Raw genomic sequence first — 20178 nt, 5'->3', positions numbered from 1 at the left:
AAAGGGAACGTTCACTTATTTGGGTAATGGGGAATATTATTATATTATTTGCCGAGGGGGAGTTCGGAGTAATATTATACTATTTGCCGAGGGGGAGTGGGGAGTAATATTATATTATTTGCCAAGGGGGAGTGGGAAGTAAGAGGTGGGTTGTTGACTGATAATTCTCTGATAAATCTACAATTCAAATTATTCGAGCAGAACTAAAAGTTCAACCAAGCATAACTTATTTTTTTAATTAATTTTAAAAATTAATTATTATTCGACATAGATTTCTACTCATTGGGTTGAACAATTGAATTAATTTGTACTTTTTAGTTTATATTGTAGACACTTCTTTGTTGATATATTTAGGCCAGATATGTATCTATCCAACTTTCTAACTCAATACTTAAAATTCATTGATTCATCCATCCAACCTCCATTAGTCCAGTACTACGTCATAAATAAGAAAGGCTTTAGGAAAGTTCTCCCAGCTAGACTACTATCAAACAAACCAATATATCTTCAAGGGACTAAACACGTCATTTTAAAAGACCCTCCATTAAACGTCTGACGTCTGATTGACAATGGTACAATGAGTACAATGAGGAAGATATAAAGTTTTTTTTAGTGTTAAATCATTTCATTTACCTTCATTGTCTCTGTAGCTTAAGTCCGCAAGTCGGACTCTTCCTCTAAGCGTTCTGGGTTGCCCAAGAAGGGGCTTCTTGTTGTCTCATTTCTTATTACTCTTATTACAGAGAAACTACAATCAATATTCAGCTGATAAAATCAGGATAATTTATACATTCTTTAAGAGACGCACGCTTTAAGGGTGCCGTTGTGAATCTAGCATATCATTCTTTATACAGAGAAACACTTGACATTTCGTTTAGGATCCCTTCAAGCAATAAATCAAACAAATTCATTCATAAAATGAATACACAGACTAATACAATTAAACATTCAGTCTTTTTTACAAAATTAATATTTTTAATTTTGTACAAAAAGGCAAGGTATAACGCAGATCAATCTTAACACATTAAATTAGAGTAAATTAAAAACTAAACACAAAAGAGAAAACCTTAAATTGATACTATGGTCAAAGATTTTTGTTTTGTTTATACATTGTGAAAGGCTGGATTTTGGTGGATGCTATATCGTTTGCACTAATGTCCGATTGAACTAACGTACATTTGCACTAAAGTCAGCTGATCAGAAACCGGTTTGTATTACAATTGAACATTAGTGCTAATGAACACAAATCGTGCTTCATAGTGTTCAATTGAAATACAATTTTATTTTCCCGCCAGGAATATTTAGTACAAATGATCATTAGTGCAATTGACCTGGAATACTAAAAATATTTGTTCAAACTAACTATTTTTTTCTGTAATTATTAGTGCAATTGACCTGGAATACTAAAAATATTTGTTCAAACTAACTATTTTTTTCTGTAATTATTGTGCAATTAAACGTTAGTGCAAATATACATTTCCACCAACAATTTGTTCATTTGTACTAATTAGGTTTAATGTGTAAAATTGTGAAATTTTAGATTTCAGTTCGATTACTTCGATTGAACTTTTTTTTGTTCATTTGTACTAATTAGGTCAAATGTGAAAAACGGTGAAATTTTAGATTTTAGTTCGATTGAACATTTTTGTACCCACACTTTTAGCTTTAAAAACATGGGAAAATTCATTGGAGGCGCCTTGCTCTAAATTAGTTGATAACTTGGAAACCCAGCTTCGTAGGGAAAATAAGTTTTCCAATTTCTTATAATTATTCTCGATATTGCCTTCTGTATTGTACTTGGAAAAGATTACCTTTTTTGCTAAACAGTATTCTGGTGAAAAAGAGTGAATGAGTAATAATGTAAATATGATTACTACTGTACTACATTGTAAACATGTGGTCCTAAATACACAAGAAATATGTTTCACTAGAAAATAAATGAGTCATTTTATTTGATCAAGATTTTTTTATGGAAAGAGGGGTTTAAAAGTGTACTTTTTTAAGATTTAGAGACAATTTCCCATATCTGATTTCATATTCTGATTTAATGTATAGAACTGAAGGAAGATATCGTCATTTTTGCATCTTAAAAATTGATGAATTCCTAAATTGTCTCTGTAGCATTTATCCGTAATCTTAAATTGAAAATCCCTATTGAAAAATAATCAATTTTCAGCTAGAATATAAATGTCTCAATCGTCCTCTATCATGCAAAGTCATTAAAGAGATATAAAAATATGGAAATAAGTCCGCTAAAAAATAATTTCATATATTCGGGGTTTAATGGGACAGTAAGCGAACTTTCAAATGACCCCCCATGCAAAGATGACAATGCTCCACTCACAATGGTCCCTTAAAGGGACCGTTCACTTATTTGGGTAATTTCAGGGTAAACTAAACAACCTATTCGCTCTTGATTGGTAATAGTATTACTTTTCAAAGACAACTGTGGCCGGAGAAAAAGCCGATTTTTCGTTCAGAATTCGAGCGGGGACGGTCCCTCTTTATAGACAATATGTATGAAAGTGTGAAAATAGATTAGTCTGTTTACAGAACTAGAATATCAAAAATTGCAGTATTTCCCCCTAAGAAGGGAGGTGATATCATTGTATATGATTATATCTATTATCACAACAATAATATTATTTTTCACAACTGTAAAGTTCACGTATTGCTTTAGTAGTCTTAATATTATGTTAAGTATGAATTTTGATAGGTTTTAACTACTTTCAATTTGAAAAATCCCCCCCAAAAAAACAATAAGTCCAATAGAACCCTATAAAACACACTGGTATGTTTTTTAAAAACTCTGTTTTTTTCCAACCCTGAATTACCAGGTCCTTTCAAGTTTAATTTCTAACAACTTTTTGGAGATCCGGGTTGAACAACCCAAGTACACAGTGATTTGAAACCCCACTTTGTATAAAGGAGCCTAAAGCAATCCCTAAACCTGATGATTTGATTTGATTTGATTCTAAATGTAAATGTTTAGGGCGTTGAATGCACTTTCCGTGTAAGTCGTGATGATTCCTATCCTGAGTTTACTTCCAGCTTCAAAACTCAGGGATCCAAGGTCCAGAAGAATGTAGAGGTAAAAATTAAAATTTAGTTCTATATGTGGCTTAAAAAACTAACTGATCACGTGTAACGTGGCCTGGGGGGGGGGATGATTTTTTAAAGATCTGGGAGGGGAAATGAAAGAATTTACATTTAAAAGGAAGTTGTTTTATTTTTTTTACCAAAAAAAAATGTTTCATTTTTTCCTAAAAATTTTTTTTTCAAAATAAGGGGGAAATGATTTTTAAAGATAAAAAATATATTTTAAGTAGTGACAAGTGAGGGGGGGAAAGGAGGGGGCTGTATCCCCCCCCCCTCACTCCTTCCACTTCTTAATTAAAAATCAAACTCTTCTTATGAACGTTCTAACCTCTTCATATCTTGTATAAAGAAAATGTATAGAATTTAGAGTATGTTTCATAATTTATTTTTCTGTTACGTTTCAGTGCCCATTTAAATTTGATTTAATTTTTTTCTGGTATTTTTACTTGTTGCTCCTCACCCCCCCCCCCCTTGAAACTAAAATTTTATCAACAGTTGACTCATTATACCCAATATCAGCATTAGGACCATGACACGTACGTTTCAGAGAGGTCCTTAAAACATTCCATTTGATTTGAAGATTTTTTGCAGAAATTTGCACAATTATTACTTTAAAATGTAAAATTTTTGGAGACTGAATGGGTGAATTATCTCACATTTCGGATTTTTTCAGTTCAACCCAATAAAAAATTTAAAATGTATAATTTTGATATTTTTTTAGTTTTTACTTTTCATCCCCAAATATATTTTTTAAACTTTCTTTTTTTGTATTATTTTCAAATGTATCCGTATAAAATTTGTGAAAATTGAGCATACATGAATATGAAAAGAAGAATTAGGCAGAAATCAATTGTCCTAAGAGCATTTTCTGGAAAAAAAAGTTTTGCAGCCCTTTCTGGTCGTCGAAATTTTGCAAGTTTAGTCTGTCCCTCTAGAGTGATCAGCTGATTTATACAGACACTTCAGAAGCTGTAAGTAATCATGTTTTAACATAATCCGCGTCTTAGTCTAGTGCGTATAACCAGGGGGGGGGCGTGGAGGCAGCGCCCCACCCTTACAGTGGGAAGGTGTTGTTTCCCAGGTATAAGGTAACAGACGTCGTTAATTTAAGTGACTCTATAAGAAGAAGGACATGCCCAAGATGTAAAATTCGGTGATGGTGATGGACCAAACCTCTGTAGAGTAAAAAAAAGTAGATGTTAGTTCCACATTTATCGAAAATATATTTCGGTCTGGGTCCGATATGAACGATTCACCCTGGACAACTCAAATGATCAATAATGCGCGAGTCAATTTAGCAGCGAACTCAAAAATGAAAAAAAAAACATGTTTATCTAATTCATACTTGATGAGACAACTTGCTTTAACTAGGGCACCGTTGTGAATCGGATATGCCACTGAAGGGTCACTGTAAATTACGTTAACATTTTTTTTTAACAAATTTTAACTGATCCGCAATATGTCTGTATTTGCTGTAAATTTACATTGCTATAAAAGCTATAAAATATTTAACACAGTAAATTTGTTGTGAAACTTTTAAAATTATTATTCGTCACTTTGGTTCATGTCATTTTTGATTATTTTTTTACAAGTCTAATTATGGCATTCATTATGATATAAGGGGTAAATTTTAGCTGTTGCCAAAAATGTTCATTTTCTATGTTACAGGCCAAGAAAGAGAAGAGGAAGGCTAAGCAGCAGAAGAAAATAGCTGCTCAAAAGGCTGCCAGGTAAGCAAGTCAGGGGTGTTTAATTTCTTAAAAAGACATCTCCCCCTCCCCCTGTAGCAAGTGTATATTGGTTACAACTAAACAAACAAAATTTCACAGTATCGTTCTCATTCACAAATGAAGAGTCCTACACAAGATTTGGTTAGCATCAGAATTAATTATTCTGCAAAAGTGACTTTCTTCACTTACAACTTAATGCCATTTTCCGGGCTTTAAAGTCAAAAGTTTTAATTTCCTTTTCTGTTTCTTCATGATCATAAAAAAGATTCTTAAACGATTTAGCCAGAAAAGTTTCAAAACATTCTAGAGGTGAAGAGATACCGGATGCAATTGATCTTCTGCCTCTTGTATCAAACCAACAGATTCCAATAGTCCTACCGAGGTTACAATGTATTTCCGTCCTTCATTAAGGGTGAAAGAACAATGGAGGGTGTTTAGAGTTTTCTAAATTTTGTTGTGGCGTATTAGGAGGCAAACTGTACAGGCTTGATTTACCTCACCGTACACACCTGATATTTAGGACCGGTACGATCCTGTTAACCTTTACTATACTGTACAGTGTACACTGTACACGGCTGATTTCTAGACCCCAATATTTGCATTTTTTAAATATTCTAAAGACTGATGTTTCAACCAGTGGAGAACTTGTTTCAAATGCGAGGAGAAATACTGCTTATAATACACCTACTTTTACCTATTAATCTTTTTATTCTCCCTTAGCTGTATTAACACTACTTAATACAACTGTTATATCTGTGAAGCTGTTTATTCTCCCATAGCTGTCTAAACACTTCTTAATACAACTGTTATATCTGTTTATTCTCTCATAACTGTCTTAACACTACTTAATACAACTGTTATATCTGTAAAGCTTTTATTCTCTCATAGCTGTTATAAAACTACTCAATACAACTGTTATATCTGTGAAGCTGTTTATTCTCTCATAGCTGTTCTAACACTACTTAATACAACTGTTATATCTGTGAAGCTGTTATTCTCCCATAGCTGTCTTAACACTACTTAATACAACTGTTATGTCTGTGAAGCTGTTTATATTCTCTCATATCTGTTATAAAACTACTTAATACAACTGTTATATCTGTGAATCTGTTTTTTCTCTCATATCTGTCTTGAAACTATTTCATACAACTGTAATATCTGTCATTTTTTACAATAAAAACAGTTCCTACTATGCTATAAGAAATTAGAAAATCCTTTTATCATTATCACGGTCTTTTATCTCATTGATTTCATGCAAGCGATGTATTTACATTCGGGGAATTATCTCATTTTAAGAGATACCAATATTTCATCTGAAGCAGAAATATTTTTAGATGATGAATGAAAAGAAGAAATTATTTTAAATTCAAATTAATGTTTTACGACCGATTTGTAAGGCAATCAAAGGAATTTTTCGAAAAAGTTTATCGTCTTAAAAAAATTTAATCCGCGAATTTTTCCTTGAACTTCCATGAATTTGATGTTATTTTACGTAATTGTCCCTTGGAACAGTTAAGTTACTATAATGGTGAAATCAACGGTCGGATATGTGTTGCTAATTAAATTTTACTTAAATTGCTTAAAATTTATGATAATAGAAGGGAAGGTTTAAGTGACGTTCTGTAGTTAGGGTTTTGGAAAAATTTGTAATTTTAGTACGATTTCATCAATCTTCTTGCACTACTTTTGGTCCACTCTACTGTCTTTTTAATTTATGAAATTTAACTCCATTTTTTACCTATGTACACTTACACTACAGGGTCACCCACAAAGAATGAAACTTAAATGACGCCAAAACACTAGAAATTTTAACAATCTAAAAACAGAATGTTTTGTCTTGCATTAGGCTTTTGAATGGTATATTTGATGTTTTGGGAACAAAGAAATACGTTGCAATGAAGAAAAGTTCAAGTGGGTAACCCTGTATAAAATTATGGAATTCATGGATAAAATTAAGATCAATTTTGTTTTATCGAATAAGTATTATTCTCACTTGGCATATCAAGGTTACCATTCTCATTGTTCTTAAAAATTGATTAATTTTTCCTATCCCCCTTTTTGTTGTACAGCACCTTTATTTCTTCTCAGATTTCTTTTCCTGTTACTTAAAACCTTTCTAATATATTTTTATATATTGTAGAGCTGAAGCTGCTGGGGGAGATGCTCCTGCTGCTGATGCTGCTCCTGCTGTGAGTGCCTAGGAAGCTCCTTACTCTGCTTCTGTCGGGGGGCTGCCCTCCCCCTTCATCCAGTCTGATGGAATAATTAAGAGGAGGCCTTCATCACATTTTTTCCCCATTAACATGATTTTTTCCCTTTAACAAGAGTTTTTATCATTTTTCTCCTTGATTTATGAAATTTCTTGTGCCAAGGACGATATTATACAAAGTACTTAGTTAAATGAATTTAGATCTGCGTTCAATTATCAACCTTGTATGTCTTTTACGGACAAAAAGGTACTTTTCTATAAACCTAGTTATGTAAATTATCTAACCATTGAAAACTGAGATTTATAATGAATTAACTTCTCGTGAAAATATCTTTGATATTTTTTTCTTTAGTCCTTTTCCTCCATTCTAGCCCACCAAATGTTTTGCTGAAAATATTTCCCGCCAATGAATGTTGTTGTTTTTTTTTCAGAAAAAAATGCGATAAAAGTTGAAAAACGGAGAATTGTACACTGTAAACTACTGTGCTTACGGGGAATGTTGCTGAAACAGGGAGGGGTGTATATACTTATATATTTATATTTATATATAATGTATTATGTAAATATAAATGAATAAAGATTTTGAAGAAATAATCCCCCCCCCTCCCTACCTTGAGGGGTGGGATGATTTTAGAAGATTTTGGGGCAAAAAACTTTTTGGTATATTTTCCTCGAATTTTCCCCTTATTGACTTCTCCCCCAAAAACACAACAATTTGCCCATGTAATTGTTTTTTTCCACGAATTTAACGATAAACCACTAGTAATTTATCCTGGGCTACAGGATGGGGGGGGGAAGGGAACAACAAAAATATATTATGTTAGCTTGGAAAAGTCGACAAACCTAAAATTGTCAAACTAAGCAAACACATTCCCGTGGTTTACCGAGTTTCCAATTGAGGCAAATCGGTCAAGGGGTTCATGGGTTATGATCGTACTATTGGATAAATCTAGATACCCCTGAAAACAGGATAAATGTTTGAACTGGAAAGTGGAATAGAAGATGAAGATGGAATAGAACTTGTCACCTATACAACTAACTATGTGGATCATGATCTTGACTCCTCAGGAATTAATAACTAAAAATTCCGAGGATTTATTTTTGCTTCATTTTCAGCATGGCTTTGTATTCGGATTAGCCATGAATTCCCAATATTGGGGGGTAGCTTTAGATTAAAGATAAAACTATTTAAAATATGGAAGTTATTTATGAATTTTGAGCAGTGACAACAACAGAATTCCATAACAAAGACTCAGTCGAAGTTTCTGGTGAGGACGTAAGTGAATCTCTCGACCTGTGTCTCGCAGCAGAGGACGGATACACAGAAGATCGACTCAGTTTAGACTCAAATACTGTCGCAGTCGATTGGGACAGAGAAGGGGGAAATATTGTGGTTTTTGACAACAGGTATTGCAACTTATCTATCAAAATTTAAACGTTGTAAACACCCCCCTTCCCCTCATTCTTAGGTTGTCCCAAGCTTAATTTTATTTGACGGGTTTCTGTGCAATTAATAAAGACTTCTAAGTACATTTTTTTACTCTTTTCCCTCATTTGATAATATATAAGCATTTTTTAACATTTCCTTTTGTAATAAAATTGCTGGAAAACCCTATTTTTTTTTATTTCTTGCAAAAATCTTTGGTCGCACTTTATGTTATGTTTACTCGATAATCGCAGAATTTTAAAAATAATTTTAAACCCGATGTTTTTTAGTTCAATGCATCAGCAAGGATACGCCAAAGGGTACACAATGACCCTCAATAACAAGTAAATTATTTGCTATTTTAAAATTTTATTATTATTAATTTTNCTTCGTGTTTTTACCTCTCAAAGAGGGCCAGATTCCCGTTAAACGGGAGTGAACGTTAGCATACAGTGTGAATCCAACACAGTTGACGATACAGATGTACCTCGAAAATGATATTTTATGTCCAAAGCGATTTTCGAAAAAAAAGTCTTTAATAATTACAATAATTATAATATTATTATTATATTTATATTTATATATTATTATAAATATAATTAATAATTGTAGTAGATTTACATCCATGATTAGGCAATGTTTAAAGACTGATACGGACACGCAACTCTTTAAATGGAGGGTCTTTTGAAGTTACGTCTATGGTCTCTTAAGAGTTAAATAAAAATATAGATGTGAAGCTTTTTTGATATATTTAAAAAAGCAGGATCAAGCTTGATCAATCCCTTTCAGGTTGAAAAGTGTATCCAGTTTTACCTCGTATATTGACCTCGAAGCCGAGGACCCTGCTCAGGTAAATATTGACCTTGAGGTTGGTTTTATGTTGACCTTGAGGTCGGGTATATATTGTCCTCAAGGTTGGCTTTATATTAATCATGAGGTCGGGTATATATTGTCCTCAAGGTTGGCTTTATATTAACCATGAGGTCGGGTATATATTGTCCTCAAGGTTGGCTTTATATTAACCATGAGGTCGGGTTTATATTGTCCTCAAGGTTGGCTTTATATTAACCATGAGGTCGGGTATATATTGTCCTCAAGGTTGGCTTTATATTAACCATGAGGTCGAGTTTATATTGTCCTCAAGGTTGGGTTTTTATTAACCATGAGGTCGGGTTTATATTGATCTTGAGGTCGGGTTATATTGACCTTGAGGTTGGGTTTATATTGACCTCGAGGTGGGGTTTACAATGACCTTGAATTCGGGTTTATATTCACCCTGAGGTCGGGTTTATATTGACCTTATTGATCTTGAAGTCGGGTTTATATTAACCTTGAGGTCGGGTTTATAATGACCCTGAGGTTAGGTCATATTCTGCTTGAGGTCGGGTTTATATTGACCCTGAGGNGAGGTTTGGTATATATTGACATTGAGGTTTGGTTTATATTGACATTGAGGTTTGGTTTATATTGACATGGAGGTCGGGTTGTAACTAGATATTTGATAAAAAATTGCTGTTTTCTGCAGGAGGGCATGGATTTTAGTAATGAGCTTCATGAAGGAGAGTTATTCATTTCAAAGGTAAAGAAATAAAAAGTTTCCCTTTCAAATTAATTTTTAAATGATTTAGTGTTTATGTGGCTGTGCCCATCTTTGATTTTAACTTTTTATTGTTGCACTATCTGCAGCATTTTGCTTCTGAAATTATCGAACAATAAGCAAAACAATTTTGCCGATTTATCGTGTTTTTCGTGGATTTTAAAAAGCCGGAAATTAATTTTAAATTCCTCCATTTATAAACCTTGCCGTGGTTCATGAAAGGCCCGCCCCAAAAATTGGTCGGATTGGTTAGCAGTTTTGACGTTAACTGCAAGCACGCAAACAAATACAAATAAACATATATCTATAGATAGATTTGATTTCAGTTTTAATCTGTAAAATGTAAAGTATATTTTATAATCTGTTCAGGCGGACAGAGTTTGCAGCTACAGTACTGTCTCAGGGTACATTTTTTAATAGGGGAGAAACTATGGGGCCATTTTTTATAACAATTCGGAGGTGTATGTTTTGATTCCTTTATTAACTTTCTTAGATAAAATTGAAGGATGGACCTCCTGAATAATCTATAATTCGATATTTACTCAAGGAGTTCAAATTTTTTAATTTTATAAAAGTATATAAGGTATTTAATATTGAGGTTTTTGGAATTTTTCTCTGTAAATGATTTTTGGAGTGAAAAAGAAAAATTGGCCTTACTAACAAATTAGCTATTTCATTTTATTGGTACTCTCGACGTCAAATTATCTTTCCAAATTCAAAGCTAAATCCAGCCCTCCCCCACCCCCTCACATTAATAGATTATGTTTATCTTAAAGCAGGGACAAAAAGAAGTTATTTAAAGAAAGATGTGTGTAGGCGATATCATTTTTCAAGAAAATACGCCTAATTACTTCTTGTAATCTGCCTTATTCATAGAAATACTTTTTGTTGAAAAAATCTAAATTTTTTCGCAGAATTTGTGTAAATAATGAATTTTTAGGTTAAAAGTTTCATAAAGCGGGGAACACTTGCCAGTCGATTAAATTTTTAATTTTTTCCAATCTCAGACAATTATCTTCTCTTTTCCTGGATCCGGATCCACGGATCCCGATCCAAGGGGTAAAATATCAACCATAACTGCAAAAATAACTTTTTTACTCCTAAAACCCAAATCAAAATTAAATGGATCCTAAGCACTGCCTTGAATCCCTATCGGCTTCTCTGATTGGCTGTTCTGGTTTCTCCAACCCCCACTGATTGGTTGAACAATATACAAACCACTTTGTTGATACAAACTGAAATTTAAATTAATCTTGAAATTAAGAAAGAGAAGATCAGGCATTGAAGCCACCTATTTCTTCTTATATCATTTAATTAAAAAATTTCGCATATTTTTCTGTGTTTCTTTGGTGGTTTTCTAACAGCAAGTTTTAACAACAAAATTTTGTATTTAAACTTTCATAAATCCTTCATGGGTTAACTTATGTGAGATATTAAAAGAATTGAACACGATCAGTTTATTAGTTTTGTCTATTATTTCATACTAACAAACCCAACAGACTAGCCAATTTTATAAATAGAATAATCTGATTGGTCCATCTAGCGAACAGGATCCGTATCCGATTGGTTCAACTGTTGACCAATCCAAACTGTAGCAACAGATGAGCTACAGTTTGGATTTCAAGCTAAATCTAGCACATCTATGTGTACTTGGGCGATAAACACTGTAATAGATCATTATAATAGACTAGGCAGGCCTATATTTGCTTGTTCAATGGACCTAAGTAAAGCATTTGACATGGTTTCTTGGGCTAAACTATTTCCTAAACTTTTAAAAAGAAAAATATCACCTTTGATAGTAAGATGCTTAATTCATGTTTACTCATATCAAATGTGTAATGTGAGATGGGGGAACATTATCTTTCAACCTTTTAATGTGAAAAATGGTGTACGCCAGGGTGCAGTTTCCTATATATTTATATAAATGATTTGATTATTTAACTTAGAAATCTGAAAGTTGGTTGTCAACTAAATTGCGTATACCTAGGAATCTGGGTTTATGCGGATGACATTATATTATTATCTCCGAGTCGATCTGGACTACAGTTAATGACTAATGTTTGTGAAAAATTTGCTAGTCTTCATCAGTTAAAATTTAGCACAAATGCAGATGTTTCCAAATCAAAAACAAAATGTATAGTTTTCAGTAACCCTGTCATGAATACTGATAATATTTGCCCGATACTTTTAAATAATTTACCCCTACCCTATGTAACGGAAATTAAACATCTTGGCAACACACTGCAGTCTAATGGTTCTATGACAAAAGATGTTAGCTGTAAACGTGCTAAATTTATTTCTAAAATACATTCTCTTAATCAAGAATTTCTTTATGCTAATACATGTTCAAACACTCCTGAACTCAGGGAACATTGTTATTCTCATTTTATTTGATCTACCAAGAGAAACCCATAGATGTTTCATTGAGCACATTTCTAATGTTCCTCATATTAAAACAGTTTTATGCACTCGTTTTGTACAATTTGTGACCAGTTTATCAATTTGTCATAAGCTATGTATTCGACTTTTAGTAGATCTAAGTAAACATGATTTAAGAACTGTTTTATTTAAAAATCTTGAATCTATTGCACAAGATTGTAATGTACAATCTAGAAATCTAAACAAATTTTGCTTTAAACAAAATATGATATACAATCATATTCCTTTAGACCAAGAATGGAAATTACCCATTCTTCATAAATTACTTAAAGTTAAAGAAGATAATTTTGTTCTAAACAACTTTGATGATAATGAGATCGCAACCATGATCAACTTTTTATGTTCCGAATAGAAACTATATTTATATATTATACTTTATTCTTGTTTTTGTCTTATCATGCTGTACCATTTTACCTTTGTGTACGAAATAAATCTATAATAATAATAATAATAGACGGATTCGATCCAGATCAGACTGGTTGAAAAGTAGAACAAAACCCTCAGAGATTAATACCAACAAGTTGATCGTGAGATTTTTGAAAATGAAAAAATCTAAATTATGTTTATTTTTTGTTCCGGATTGATCTGTTGACCTGTCATACGGTTTAGACATGGATCCGGATCCGGTTTCAGGCTTCAGATTATACGATTCTTTATTTTGTAAATATTATAATTTAGTATCTACGCGGTATATGAGATATCCGGAGATGGAGGGGAGAAAAAGAAAAGATTAACACTCGGCTCAAACGTCACCTCAAAGGAACCATTATTTGTCAATATTATAAATAAATCTAGGAATGTTCAGAAATTACTATTTGTTGGTTAAAATTTACTATTGGTCATTTCAACTTTTTTTACATAAAGGTTCGTTAATAAACTTAAGAAAGAATGGATTGTTCATTTATTATCTGTAAGAACTAAATAATGATGGTTTGAAGGTTGATGGTATATTTATTATCTGTAAGAACTACAGGTTCTACAGGTTCAGTTTCAAGTTTGCTAAGATAGACCAGGGCAGAAATATAGTTAATGCGCTCCTACATCATATAAGGTAATACTTCAAAACTTCTGCGGATTGTAGGGACTAACGTTACAATTTCAAATGACCCAAACCTCAAAGAACATTTTAGATTCAGAAAGGTTTAACTCTGTATCTGATCAATAAAACAAAAGAGATCGTCGTTTTTCTTGCTTAAAGTTCGCAATTCTGCTTATTTCCTTCATTGTTTTATTAGCCATAGATCCACCAGTCACTTTTATATCGAACCCACAATTAAAAATAACCTATATTTTAAAGAGAAATCATGGATATCTCATTAAATCGTGATCAGACAAAGCTTTATTTTTTTATCCAACTAATATGTTTCTAATTTAAAAATTATCAACTTCTTATTTTCTATTGTTACTTTATCAGCCAAATAGTTTCTATTGTTATTTTATCAGCCAATTAGTTTCTATTGTTATTTTATCAGCCAATTTTGTAGTTTCTATTGTTACGTTATCAGCCAATTTTGTAGTTTCTATTGTTACGTTATCAGCCAATTAGTTTCTATTGTTACTTTTTATCAGCCAATTTTGTAGTTTCTATTGTTATTTTATCAGCCAATTTTGTTTTTATGCTGAAAACAACTAATTTTCATTTGTTTTTTAAATTATCAAAAAATGTTCTTTTTTCACTTAATCAGCTTATTTTTTTTTGTATAAATAATCATTCTTTTTTTCAGACCGAAGAAAGCTAATCTTCTTTTTGCATTTGAACAACGCCTGTACACACATTTAGGTAAAATAATAAAAGTTGAAGAAAAATTAATTTAGCTTAATTAAAATAAATTGGTTAACTAATATTTTTTTTTTATTAGATGAGGGCAATAGGAAGATTTCGAGCTGGAAGGAGATAAAAAAGAAATCACAAGCCAAAAATGTCAGGTGAGAGAATATTCACTACTAGCTTTGGAACCTATTGTTGCCCAGGTTACTCATAGTTACTCCCGCCGTTTACCCGCACTTGGTCAATTTTCCCCTAAACTAAATGTTTGCTTTTAAAGTCTATCCACTTAGCTTAGACTCTCAAAACTAAAATAAGAACATTTCAGTGTTTCTCCCGAGTTCCTTAAACAAAATTTGAGGCAAATCTGTGAAGTGGTCTCGAGTTATGATCGGACATACAATCAAACAAACAAACACCAAAACAGAGATTACAACTTGATATATATAGATTTAGGATATTTGATAGGGAAGACGGTGAATAATGTAAGATCGAGCATGCAGGCTTTAACTCCTCATTTTGATACTTTTTACCGACATTTTTTCCACGGATCATTTTCCATCTTTAAGTTCATATTTAACAATGTTCCCGCCCCCCCCCTTGCTTGCTGGATTGGCTGGATTTTTGAGGAAAAGAAAATATTTTGAACGCTAAAAAAAACTGAAAAGACTTGCTCTATCTGTATAATCAGTTGTGTAGATTATCTGTCCTATCTGTATAATCCGTTGTGTAGATTATCTGTCCTATCTGTATAATCTGTTGTTTAGATCATATGTCTTAACTGTAAAATCTGTTCTGTAGATTATCTGTATAAAATGTTGTAGATTATCTGTCCTATAGGCATAACCTGTTGTGTAGATTGATTGTCCTATCTGTATAATAAGTTGTTTAAATCATCTGTTCTGTAGATTATCTGTCCTATCTGTATAAAATGTAGATTATCTGTCCTATAGGCATAACCTGTTGTGTAGATTAATTGTCCTATTTGTATAATAAGTTGTTTAAATCATCTGTTCTGTAGATTATCTGTCCAATCTGTATAAAATGTAGATTATCTGTCCTATAGGCACAACCTGTTATGTAGATTAATTGTCCTATCTGTATAATCAATTGTTTAGATCATCTGTTCTGTAGATTATCTGTCCTATCTGTATAAAATGTAGATTATCTGTCCTATAGGCATAACCTGTTATGTAGATAAATTGCCCTATCTGAATAATCTGTTGTGTAGATTAATTGTCCTATCTGTATAATCTTTTGTGTAGATTATCTGTCCTATCTGTATAATCTGTAGTGTAGATTTTCTATCCTAGTATATAATCTGTTGTGTAGATTATCTGTCCTATCTGTATAAAATTTTATGTATATTATCTGTCCTGTCTGTATAATCTGTTGTCTAGATTATCTGTCCTATCTGTATAATCTGTTATGTAGATTATCTGTCCTGTCTGTATAATCTGTTGTATATCTTACCTGGTTTAACTAATTTTCCCTCTATTCATAAATGAATGTAAAATTTCGGGGTAAAATTTAATTTTTAAATTCTTTTCAGGAACAATGTTTACTTGTCTATTTTCATTTTGTCATTTCAAGAAAAGTTGCTGTTAAAACTATTTATAGAACTATTTGAACTATTAGATTTCTTTATTGCAAGCTCAGTTTCAGGTAGTCTTTCAAGCTTTATCATTAGTGGACATCTCTTTATTCTAAAGAAAGGTGTCCCTTCTTCAATAATTTAAAAATCTGAAATATATTTAGCTCATATAACGGATGAGAAGTTAGGAGGAATGTCTGGTCTGTTTCTTGGTAACCGACCTCCAGTCTGGGTTTGGGGTACTCCTGAGGGTGGAGCTTTATATATACAACCTGTACTTAATGTACTCCCTAGTACACAGGTAATATATTTTGGAGTACTCCGGGTTTATATCTACAACCTGTATTTAATGTATTCCCTAGTACACAGGTAATATATTTTGGAGTACTCCGGGTTTATATCTACAACCTGTACTTAATGTACTCCCTAGTACACAAATAATATATCCTGGAGTATACCAGAGGATGGAGCTTTATATATACAACCTGTACTTAATGTACTCCCTTGTACACAGGTAATATATTTTGGAGTACTCCAGGTTTATATCTCCATCTGTACTTAATTTACTCACTAGTACACAGGTAACATATCCTGGGGTACTCCAGGTTTGTATATACAACCTGTACTTAATGTACTCACATAGTACACAGGTAATATATCCTGGAGTACTCCAGGTTTGTATATACAACCTTTACTTAATGTACTCGCTAGTACACAGGTAATATATCCTGGGGTACTCCAGGTTTGTAGATACAACCTGTACTTAATGTACTCCCTGGTACACAGGTAATATATCCTGGAGTACTCCAGGTTTTATATATACAACCTGTACTTAATGTACTCCCGAGTACACAGGTAATATATCCTGTTTGGAGTACTCCAGGTTTATATCTCCATCTGTACTTAATTTACTCACTAGTACACAGGTAATATATCCTGGAGTACTCCAGGTTTTATATATACAACCTGTACTTAATGTACTCCCGAGTACACAGGTAATATATCCTGGAGTACTCCTGAGAGTGCAGCTTTGTCTGGGCAACTACAAATTAGATATCGATACGTTTATAGTTTTGAAAACTTATTATTTTTAATTGTTGGTTCCAGTGCTTAGGATCCGGATCCGGATCCGTATCCGGATCCGTTGGATCTGCAAGATTTTGGCTTCCTGGATCCAAATCCGCAAAAATATGCGGATCCACTGATCCGAATCCAAGGGGTAAAATATCAACCAAAAACTGCAAAAAAAAAACTTTTTTACTCCAAAACCCCAAATCTGATCTTTTGAAAAAGAGAGATTATAAAAATGTCCTCATTTCTGAATGGTTCATCAAGTTTTAGGATAAAAATAAGCGAAAAAAATAAAACCAAAAATTTGAGAAAAAAAAATTTGTTAAAAAAATTAAATTAAAAAAATCCGCATAAAAATTGAATGGATCCTAAGCACTGGTTGGTTATTCACAAAAGTGAAGTGCTCATTTCTATTGCAGCTTTTAAACCTAGAAAAACAACAATATCTTGCAGATATTGATCAGATAAAGTTTTGAAGTGTACCGTAGTAAATCGGGCATTGCCATTTTTGCATGGAGGTTACTTGAAATTACGCTTACAGTCCCTTTAATCTGTTAAATGTTTAGATAGATCAACTACGTCACGATTATTATGTTGGCGGGACCGGGAACAAACTCACAGAAATATTGCTAGAAAGAAAGCTTCCTTCTCAGGTACAACATTTTTTTTTAAATTTGGCTGTTTCATACTTTAAAACGGCAAAACGGCTGAACCAATCAGGTCGGGTAAAATTATGTTCGGATTTATATTTAGATCCATAATTTGTTTTTAACTGATCTCATTTTTCATTCAGGCATTTTTGGAGGATGCATACTCCAGTATGCTGGAACTGCATTGTATTGAGAGTGAAAAGGAAGCTGAGAAAATGGATACAGATTATTTGTCAAGGAAATCAATCAATCAACCAACTGCTTTCTTTAAGATTAATTCAGAAATTCGGCATTTGAATCCTAGTGGCAAAATATCAATCAAGACCGCCAAAAGAAACTTTTGCTCTCAAAACAATTATCAGTTTCTACACTCAGGGGCGTACAAGGGAGGGGCACTGGGTGCACCCCCCCCCCTTGGGGCACGCATGATATGATTTTATATTGGGATCTGAAAAAAAAATTAATTTTAGAGGAAGTTTTTTTCACCTTTTTACTATTTTTTACACAACAATTTTGCACGTAAAACCCTGNGATGTGAGATGATGTGGAGAGGGGAGTGTGTGGTACTAGGTATATTGTTCTGTATAGGTTAGGATGTGAGATATGTGAGATGATGTGGAGAGGGGAGTGTGTGGTGTGGTACTAGGTATAGTGTTCTGTATAGGTTAGGATGTGAGATATGTGAAATGATTTGGAGTCTGTGGTGTGGTACTAAGTATATTGTTCTGTTTAGGTCAGGATGTGAGATATGTGAGATGATGTGGAGTGTGTGGTGTGGTACTAGGTATATTGTTCTGAATAGGTTAGGATGTGAGATGATGTGGAGAGGGGAGTGTGTGGTACTAGGTATATTGTTCTGTATAGGTTAGGACGTGAGATATGTGAGATGATGTGGAGAGGGGAGTGTGTGGTACTAGTGGAAGATGAGGGACGAGGGACAAGTATACTGATGGCATCTATAGGTGATTTTTTGATCATTATTTAGAAGATTTTATGGGGTCTTAAACATGTCTCTAAAAGATCTAAATTGGAAATTCATGAAGGAGTTTTATTTTGAATCGAATTTAATTACTGCTTTACCCCTCACATAGTCTTATGAACCAACAGAAGGTCAGAAAATAAGGAAGTTGTTGAATAACCATACTTTGTTAAACCATTTCTCATTCACTCAAAAATATTCCATCTCGGTACCATTTTTTAATTTTATCCTAGTTTTATGATTGATTCAACATTAAAAAATTTTAAGCGGATCTGAATCTGCTAAAAAAAATGATTTAAAACACTTGAGGATGTTTTTTTTGTCTCCGTTATTTTTCTCAAGAATATATGATTAAAATAGAAATTATCGTTTAATTTATAATAATGATTTGGCTCATTTCAATTTTAAACTCTGGAGATATTCAGAAGCGCCATCTTTCATGAAGACACGAAAATAATTGTATTATTATTTGCCATGATTTTGATAAAGACAATGAGAGATTACCTAAAGTGGTGGTGGGTGGCTATTTTTTGAAAATGTTAATTGAGATTTTGTTTTACAGTTGAGATCCTACTGGAGGAGGAGCATAGAACGCGGCAAGGTTTTGAGATCCTGGTTCAACAGAATTGGGTTTCCCTGGGTTTCCCCTTTTCCACAAACCATCAACTGTGTTCTCCCAGAGCTCAGGTAGAAGGAGCAATATTTTTTTTATCTGTTTAAATATTTGGTTTGCCCTAAATTCTTGCTTTTATTATACAAAATGACCATATTTTCATGTTTCTGGACTCAGTCCTTCCAATTTAGAATAGTATTGTACCGGTACCCAAATTCTCTATATTTCTGAACTCTGCGCCTGTTTTAGAATAGCTATATACCCATATTCTCGATGTTTTCGAACTCTGCTCTTGTTTTAGAAAAGTATTGTACATATATTCTTGATGTTTCCGGACTAGTACTTCCATTTTAGAATAGTATTGCGTCGGTACCCATATGCTCGATTAACTTTCGATTTCAATTTTGATTTATATCAAACTTTTAAACAGCATGGATAGACATAAACATGGAAACAAAGAAAAGCTGTCAATTAGAAAAGCCTTTCTTTAATTATTTGTAAACTTGTAATTTTAAAAAAAGATTGTCAACAATTAATACTTAAATAAAAATGTTGTCTTCATTTTATTGATATAATCGCCTACCACCGTAGTTGATTAGTCGTCGCTAGTTTCAACTTAATCTATCCTTAGAATTTCGAGAAATATTTGAACTAGGTATGGTCAGCTGAACTACTTCTACGGTCCAACTCGACCACTTTAAAGAAGTAGTTCAACTTTTCGTACCTACAAAACTACAATAATTCCGATATAAAAAAAATATTAAATAGTGAGGGTAAATTAATTACATCAAACTTAAATATTTAAAAATCTGATAATTTATTTAATTTTTGATTTGAAGAGTTCCGTCCTCAGTACATGGTTGATTTATGGGATACTGCTCTGGTTCCAATGTTTGATACATTTCTCTTTGATAGTAAGTATATTTTATTACATATCTTAGTAAGTATATTTTATTACATATCTTAGTAAGTATATTTTAATACATATCTTAGTAAGTATATTTTA

At 32.7% G+C, this 20178-nt stretch overlaps 5 protein-coding genes and 1 long non-coding RNA gene across 10 annotated transcripts in view; all 6 read left to right on the top strand.

The window, feature by feature from the left end:
* Positions 1–3139, top strand: part of LOC111705600 (uncharacterized) — a gene marked incomplete at its 5' end in the record, with an annotated part of 21803 nt that extends 18664 nt beyond the window's left edge. For both annotated transcript variants that reach the window (XM_023478194.1, XM_023478193.1), the window contains 1 exon segment: positions 2993–3139. In XM_023478194.1, coding sequence (XP_023333962.1) covers positions 2993–3109 — 117 coding nt within the window.
* Positions 3140–4758: 1619 nt separating this feature from the next.
* Positions 4759–10509, top strand: LOC111705597 (uncharacterized). 3 transcript variants are annotated; one of them, XM_023478188.1, is made up of 9 exons: positions 4767–4829; positions 5137–5211; positions 6970–7549; positions 8008–8106; positions 8262–8445; positions 8755–8808; positions 9254–9314; positions 9990–10043; positions 10431–10509. In XM_023478188.1, exons 4-9 carry the CDS (start codon positions 8013–8015, stop codon positions 10476–10478), a joined length of 495 nt encoding a protein of 164 aa, XP_023333956.1. In that variant the 5' UTR covers positions 4767–4829; positions 5137–5211; positions 6970–7549; positions 8008–8012; the 3' UTR covers positions 10479–10509. The 3 variants fall into 3 exon arrangements, with proteins under 3 accessions (XP_023333954.1, XP_023333955.1, XP_023333956.1); XM_023478186.1 differs by lacking the exon at positions 5137–5211 and having other exon boundaries at positions 4759–4829; XM_023478187.1 differs by lacking the exon at positions 5137–5211 and having other exon boundaries at positions 4759–4829; positions 6970–7553.
* A 2930-nt stretch (positions 10510–13439) lies between these two features.
* LOC111705596 (uncharacterized) lies at positions 13440–14413 on the top strand. The gene is made up of 3 exons (XR_002766053.1): positions 13440–13551; positions 14225–14280; positions 14360–14413. It is a non-coding gene; the product is annotated as an uncharacterized LOC111705596 (long non-coding RNA).
* A 1581-nt stretch (positions 14414–15994) lies between these two features.
* LOC111705592 (uncharacterized) lies at positions 15995–18021 on the top strand. The gene is made up of 3 exons (XM_023478184.1): positions 15995–16160; positions 17497–17583; positions 17724–18021. The coding sequence occupies exons 1-3, from the start codon at positions 16053–16055 to the stop codon at positions 18012–18014; spliced, it is 486 nt and encodes a 161-aa protein (XP_023333952.1). The 5' UTR covers positions 15995–16052; the 3' UTR covers positions 18015–18021.
* Positions 18022–18126: 105 nt separating this feature from the next.
* On the top strand, positions 18127–19441 carry LOC111705593 (myotubularin-related protein 9). The gene is made up of 4 exons (XM_023478185.1): positions 18127–18426; positions 18498–18542; positions 19122–19246; positions 19364–19441. The coding sequence occupies exons 1-4, from the start codon at positions 18267–18269 to the stop codon at positions 19424–19426; spliced, it is 393 nt and encodes a 130-aa protein (XP_023333953.1). The 5' UTR covers positions 18127–18266; the 3' UTR covers positions 19427–19441.
* Positions 19442–19982: 541 nt separating this feature from the next.
* Positions 19983–20178, top strand: part of LOC111705591 (uncharacterized) — an 8985-nt gene continuing 8789 nt past the window's right edge. For both annotated transcript variants that reach the window (XR_002766051.1, XM_023478183.1), the window contains exon 1: positions 19983–20086. Coding sequence is in view for 1 of the 2 variants with exons in the window: in XM_023478183.1 (XP_023333951.1) it covers positions 20029–20086 (58 nt within the window). In the remaining variant the exon portion in view is untranslated. The remainder of the gene's footprint in view (positions 20087–20178) is intronic.

This window comes from Eurytemora carolleeae, unplaced genomic scaffold (genome assembly GCF_000591075.1).
Source record: "Eurytemora carolleeae unplaced genomic scaffold, Eaff_2.0 scaffold661, whole genome shotgun sequence".
In the NCBI taxonomy this organism is placed as follows: domain Eukaryota; kingdom Metazoa; phylum Arthropoda; class Copepoda; order Calanoida; family Temoridae; genus Eurytemora; species Eurytemora carolleeae.
Note: the sequence above shows the minus strand (reverse complement) of the source record. Positions and strands in the feature narration are given on the sequence as shown.